Source organism: Pelmatolapia mariae, linkage group LG15 (genome assembly GCF_036321145.2).
Source record: "Pelmatolapia mariae isolate MD_Pm_ZW linkage group LG15, Pm_UMD_F_2, whole genome shotgun sequence".
NCBI classification, from domain to species: Eukaryota; Metazoa; Chordata; class Actinopteri; order Cichliformes; family Cichlidae; genus Pelmatolapia; species Pelmatolapia mariae.
In genome coordinates, this window is record NC_086240.1 from 17,261,693 (window position 1) to 17,269,094 (window position 7,402).

Below are 7,402 nucleotides of genomic sequence, written 5' to 3' on the forward strand. Positions count from 1 at the left end.
CAAACAGATTGTTCAAGTAGAATATAAATGTCTTTAACTGCCCACCGAGATGGTAACCTGCTGCCTCTGCTTCATCCACAGCCATTTTCACACATTACTTATTATGCCTCTAGCAAATTGTTATGAACAATCTACAGACTAATAATTAATCTCTGTACCGATTAAGCTTAATGTACAGTGTCTTTTTGTTTTTTTTGTCTTAATGTTAAAATTAAACGTTTTGTCTGTTGCTAAGAAATCATTGGCAGCATCACAGTATTTATGAAGACTTTCTGGGGGCCTTACAAGACAGCATTTTCCAAGCACCTGTTTACAATCCCAGAACCAATTAAGCTGGTTTGGGCTCAAAATATTTCCATGTACTGTTCAGCTAGCTACCTGGGTTGCTAATAAGCCAAGCTGCTAGTCTGCAGGAAAGGTTCACTTGAACAGACGCGTGATAAGAGCGAGACATGGCAATCAAAGGAAGCTAAATGGAAAACTGTAGCAGCAAAGATGGCCTTTCTCCTGCCCTGACCCCAAAGAACCAATCAGTAGGAACCATAAGTTGGTCTTGTGGTTGTGCTGATTAATGCGCACAGTGGAGGGTCACGCAGCTTCAGCCGTGTGATGCATCCTATTACTTGTAGGTAAAACTACTTGCCGTTTGTCTTTGTAGTAAAGCTTACTAGGGGAAAAAATATGCCTTTGGGGCAAAGTCACCACACCACACATTTTTTCTATACATGCTGGTTTTTGTTTAGTGGTCCAGGGTTTGACCGCTTTGAGCATTGACATAAATTGTGGTTCTCTCCCTGTTCAGTGAGACAGGGTCTTGTTTGTTGGAGCCAAAATGGCTGCAGAGGGGCAACGCCGGCTTCTCAAAGGGATTTGATTGTGCCCTGAGAGATACATGCAGTAGGGTGGTGTGAGTTTCTATCAGCTGTGGTGCTTAAATGATGCTCAGTTGGAACTTAGGGCCCCAAATTGTGCTGAGAAGAAATCCCCCTACCATTAACATCACCACCAGCCTGAACCATTGATAGTAGACAAGATGGATGCATGATTTCATGGTGCTTATGCTAAATTCTGAACAAATTCCAACCATGCAAATGTAGAAATGGAGACTCATCTGATCAGGCAGCATTTTTCCAATCCTCTATTGTCCAATTTTGGTGGTCCAGTGTGAATTGCAGCCTCAGTTTCTTCCGCTGCTTTAAGGCATCTGCTTTGAGGCTCCGCATTTTTTTACACTGTTGGTCTTCTGCACACTTTGGCAATAAAGTGTTTTGATGGAATAAGTGCCACTTGCTGTATAGTTTCTCTTTTTTGTACATATATAATGATGCAGGACACTGTAATGATTTATAGCAAAACCCTGTTTATGGATGAGATGCAGATTCAACTTTGAGAGCCAAAACCTTAAACTGTCAGTGCTTTAAATAAGCATTTTTTAACTTTTTTTTAAGTACAAGGGATTTGCTTGTCTTGTGCTTGTACATTTAAGTCTCTTTAATGAGGTTTTAATGAGCTATGGGTCTTAAAGTTAGAATAAATCTTGAGTTCTCAGTCTGAGTACCCTTTCTTCCTCTCCACCTCTAGAGCAGTAAAGAGGTAGATGTTGTGAGAGAGGATAAACGCTACCACAGAGCTGTCTGACAATTTATTAGTTCAAGGGCTTTAGGGTAACCATTAATCTGGCCCGGGTTATGGCCTCTCAGACCTACTTCGGTCCAACCACATCAGTCAAAAATCAAATATGTTTGCAGTCGATTCACACGGACACGCTCGAAGGTGGAATGAAAATCCAGCTGTGATGGACTGCAAACGTTATCCATGCACATTTTTAGGCCATCTCTTGCAGTTAGGCAATGCAACCCTAGGCTTTCATTTCACCTCCACAGTAATGGCTGTCTTGAAGACAGTGCAGATGTGGCACTACTTCTAATATATTTTCAAATAATGGACTTATAATGGGAAATGCATGAAAAGGGGAAAAAGATTACAAATTTAATTACATTAAAAATGCTTCAATCAAATTGGGTTTCATTTCACAAGTTGTGATTTTTGTTTTAAACTTTAAATAAGTTCTCCCCCACGTGCCACATGCTATGAAAATGCACAGCAGCCACAACAGGAGAAACAAATGGACACAAACAAAGCAGAGGAAGGCGAGGACAGAGAATGCAAAAATAATAGATAAACACTGCAATAAACCATGTTTGTGTAGCACTTACCGTAATCTAAATGCTGAGTTCACAGCGCTATGCAAGGAGGAGCATAAAAGTACATATTGAAGCAATAAAAACAAGAAGCACAAGCGAGGGAAAACACATTTAAAGAATGAACGAAATTGATTGAAGAAGATAGAAAAGATGGTCCTGAATTATTGAGCTTTAGATCCCGAGGCGGACTGTTGTACACCCTTGGAGCCCAGATGGCAAAAGCGCCTTTTATCTCAAATCTGGACAGATAGTAACACATTTGTCCCCGAGCTGATAACATTTCGCTTCATTTAGAGGCTGGATATAGTCGTCAGTGTGCTGCTGGTATTATGGCGCTGTCATAACCGTGCAGAGGGAGCTGTGGAGCAGGAGGAGCTTTTTTTCTAGCACCCAAAAGCAAAAAGTCTATATCATGTTTCTGTAGACAGTGGGAGTGACTCAAAAGTTGGTGTGCGTCTGTGATAAAATAGTGGTTAAAATGTACTTTAGCAGCTTGGATGCGTGTCGAATCCTCTCTGAATCATATAATTATGAATTATTAATTTAGGTGTTTTTGCATCATCCGCACCATCATCAGAGAATGCAGTTGTTTCAGGTGCCTGAATCTTTCTGTTATACACAAGGTGTCTCTTGCTTTTAAATATCGAGAGTGGACGGTCAGTGATGACGTTAAGTTTTTTCTACCAGGCCATCTTAGGTTATAAAAGAAAAATGGCTCCATAGTGTAGCCGGGTTGTGTTAGAAAAGACATTTGGCACACAAAAATCTGGCAAATCAAACATGCAGAGAGGTCGCCACAGGAGGTAACTTTCATACCAGGACATCTTTGGGGCAGGTGTGGCTCAGGAAGCAGAGCATGTGATCTACCAGTTGGTTCAATGAGTCCCTGGCTCATCTTTTCAACATGCCCATAATCACAAGATACTGACCCCTAAATTGGTAAATCCTGGTACAGCCACCAGAGTGTGAGTGTGTGCATGTTAGAAGGTGTGTGAATGGATCGTAGGACTTTGAGTCATGATGTAAACAGGCAGTTCCAGTGTACATCATGACTCGCCTTTGCATCTTTGTGTTTTGCTTTACTTTGACTCACTGGTTCTGTTTAGGAAGAGATTAGCAAGAGACAGAATGCATTATTCAATCACCTGGGAATGAGACCGTGCTTTAACGAACCATGAATTCACTATTGCTGGAAAAGCCTGTCAGCATCTCTATTGTAACTTCCTTTCTCCTTTTTTTTGTCCAGCTGTGTGTCAAAGCATCCGGGAGCCCGTCACTAAGGAAATCCTTTTTGAGTATCTGGACCGCTGTGCTCAGGGAGCACAATCCCAAAACCGGAAAAACCCGCGAGACCCAGACTCTGAGCTAATGCCCCCTCCCCCTCCAAAGAGACCCAACCGGGCCATCCCGTAGCCCACAGCTACGCCTTTGGGACTGCTCCACTGTTACGGTGTACATCCAGCCACTCACACCCCAACAGATAAAGGACATTTCAAGGCTTTCTTACCTGCAGCACGTTTGCTTTATCAGCCCATACATGTCGGGGGACCAGAAAACCTCGATGTCATTAAATTACATTGTAGACTTCTTTGTAGCTTTAATTGCCTGTGTTCTTATTAAAATGTAAAAAAAAAAAAAAAATTACGCTTAGGTAATTTTTTTTTCATTGTTTTGCTGTTTATAATTTTAAACAACTGAGCTAATTGGTATTTATTTACTTGGGAATTGTTATAGCAACAAATAACACCTGACAAACCGTGTTCATGTTTTGTCAACTAGTTCCTTAATTTGATTTTGAAAGAGGAGTAAACATCTTTAAAGCTCAGTCTGCTGTCTTGATGAGTCTACACTACAAAAATAGTTTCCACCATCAGAGGTCTCATGTAGATTTACACAAAGCTGCGCGGATGTTCAATTAACAGATTAAGGTTTCTCATTGAGTTCCACCTGTAAGACTCAGGCGGGGGTTTCCAAATGTTTTCATATCTCAGATAAGGATTAGATCTCAGTACTCTGCCTCAGCCCATCTGTGTGGACTTTTGTTTTAAAGGCCACATGGGTGGGCGGGGGAGATGACAACGTGATTACACAGTCTCTACAAAGTAACTACAAAGAAGTAAAACCAGTGAAGTCAAGCTGCAGATGGGTGGCACACAAAAGGAAACAAAAATCAACAAATTGTCTCACAGAAGTGAAGAAGCTTCAAACGGAAGGATAAATACAACTCTTCCAGAAGATTAGAGCCTCAAATCGCTTGACTTTGATTTTAATTCGCCATGCGCTCATTGTTCCCCAGTTTTCATCTACACCGAGGCATTAAAGGGGGCTTAATAAGCTAAAAGGTTTATGCTATATTCAGCATCAAAGTGAAGAACACTGGTTTTTGTGTTTAGTCAATTAGGATTTTGTTTTTTAAAAAATGTCTTGCCTGCCATGTGATTTGGCTTCAAAAAGGCAGAAAAAATCTTAGACACTTTTCAGTCTAAGAAACAGCACATCTATGTGAAAAACATCTTCATTTTAAGGTGCATTTTGTTTGTCAAGGACCAGGTAAAAGTTTAATAGAAAAGTCGCTCCACTTAGATTTAACTGATTTTTCTCTGAAGGCCCCGGGCAGGAGGACAAAACACAAAATGCTTAAAGCATGTTAAAGAAAAATCAAACAGAAGCTTAAAGAATATAAATGCTGACTGTAATGTCTACTAATTGTTACAACCACCTGCCACAGAATAACATCTGTGAACATGTGAGTAGGGATACTTTTAGTTGGGTCTTTTATGTATTTGGACTATAATCATGGATGATGTTACTGAATTATGAGTTTGCAGCATTAATTCAAGAGGTTTAACAAACATTAGATTAACAGTTCGGTCATTTTTCACACATTCCCTTCATTTTTTCAGGGTATGAATTGATTGGACATTTCACTGATGAGCTCTTTCAAGGCTAGGTGTGACTTTTTCCCCTCATTATTTCATGATAAGTCTGTTCAGACTTCTTTGTACCAACGCTCCAGAGCCTGGTGTAAATTATTTAATATATTAGGTACAATTGTGAGATAAGATGCACAAAAAAAAAAAATCTGTCCTCTTTGTCTGAACCTTTGGTGTGTCGACATGTTTGAAAAGGTGGCTGAACTGCATTAACAGTCAGTTTTACACCATCGGGACATGTAAATTACAGTTTCAGTCTTGAATTAGTCACCCCTGACATTAATTTAAGAAACAGACCAAATTTCTACATGTGACTCTAAAAAAAAAAAAAAAAAAAAAAAAAGAAACTGGTCCTTGGTGGATCTTAAAATGATAAAATACAACTTCAGATGAACAACAGCACATGACATACTACACCATGTTATTTATTTACTTAACAGAAACTAAATCAGAATGAAGACTTTATTGCTTCTATAGGAATGAAAAAGGTAAGTGGCAGCCAGGTGAACCTAATCAAATGCACTTAATTCACTGCTCATCTGCTGCACGTGTGAGCACCTCTAACTTGCTACCCATCAATCTATGAAGGGTTTTAAGGTCATTTCCAAACAATTATTCACAGGTGGAAAACGATACTGATAGTCTAGTCTTCCCAGGAGTGGACGTCAAAGTAAACTCACCACAAACTCAGACTGTGCACTTCTGAGAAACTGCAAAAATAAGGACGATTCTACGGGCCTCGGTTAGCATAAATGTTAAATTTCATGACAACAGTTAGAGAAAGACTGGACAATGCCGTTTGGAAGGCTTACTAGAAGAAAACCCCTTGGGTTTGGTTTGTAAAGTTGCATGTGAACAAACAAACCCACCAAGATCAAAGTGCTTTAGACAAACGAGACCAAAGTGGAAATGTTTGGCCATAATGCACAGTGAAAACCAAACACAGCGCACCAACTGTCAAGGTCACGCTGGTGGAGGGATGATGATTTGGGTTTGTTTTGTAGCCACAGGACCCAGGCACCTTCCAGGCCTTGAGTCAGTCGTATACGCTTCTGTATATATTCTTCAGTCAAAATAGAGGGCATCTGTCTGACAGCTAAAGCTTGTCCAAAACTGAAAAAGGACCCCAAGTACAGCAGCAAACCTGTAACAAAATGACTAAAAATGGGGGGAGAAAAATCACTGTTGCAATCATCTAGTCAAAGTCTAGATTTCAATGCTGTGGTGGGACCTTAAGAAAGCTGTGCCTGCAAACCTCAATGAACTGAAGCAACGCCACAAAGAAGAGTGGTCCAAAAGCCCTCTACAATGATATGAGAGTCATCATGTGTTATGTCCCCACATGAAGGGTAGGCGAAGAGGGTGGGGGACAGTAACAATTGGATCCGGATTGGAATGAAAAGGACGCCAGGCAGAAGTGTTTAACACAAAATAAGTCTTTATTATAACCAATAAACCAATAACCATATAAATAGTATCAACAGAAAGAGGCAGCAACGCTACTATTAGCAATAAACCAGGCAGGCCAAACCAAGAAAATGGTGGCTGCTTCACATACAAGAAACAACTGCCCAGTTGAGAGCTACTTACAAAGAGCCACGCACAGTGGGGCTGGTCACACATACACAGCGGGCCTTTTCCACACCTAGGCCAGAATCACACACAGAGAAAATCCACCAAAAGCCTCTCCCACACCCACACTGCTCTCCTCCAGCTTATATCACCTCTGGAGGGTAATTGGTGGTAAATGAGGGCAGATGAGCAGCAGGTGTGTCCTAAAGGAGAAGGCGGGGGCAGAGAGAGACAAGGGGAGGGGCAAGAAAGAAGGAGGAGGAGAGGAAGAGGACAACACCACGCCCACACACTCCCGCAGCCACACAGGACGTTCGCTGTGCCTGCGAACCTCAATGAACTGAAGCAATGCCACAAAGAAGAGTGGTCCAAAATCCCTTTACAATGATATGAGAGTCATCATGTATTTAACAAAATCTAGGCCAAGAATGAAGAAGCAGTGCATCCTGTGATTCAGTTGCTTGTAGAACCTCATTTAAATAGCAGTATTGCTGTTCATCTTAGGTTGTTTAAGAACCTAGAAAGATCCAGATGTATGTAAACCTCCACAGTTTGTGTAATATGTGAGTGCTGCAAAGAGAAAGAAAAAAAAAAGCTTCACAATATACCTCAGCAACTTGAGTGAAACATTAATCCTGTCTTTTCATATTAGCACCACATATGCAGACATCTTTCTTGGCCAAATTTCAGTGG

At 40.8% G+C, this 7,402-nt stretch overlaps 1 protein-coding gene across 1 annotated transcript in view; it reads left to right on the forward strand.

Moving 5' to 3' along the window:
* rngtt (RNA guanylyltransferase and 5'-phosphatase) overlaps positions 1–4,006 on the forward strand; it is a 110,283-nt gene extending 106,277 nt beyond the window's left edge. The window contains exon 16 of the mRNA XM_063495143.1: positions 3,451–4,006. Coding sequence (XP_063351213.1) covers positions 3,451–3,617 — 167 coding nt within the window. The 3' untranslated portion in view covers positions 3,618–4,006. The remainder of the gene's footprint in view (positions 1–3,450) is intronic.
* The last annotated feature ends 3,396 nt before the right edge of the window (positions 4,007–7,402 follow it).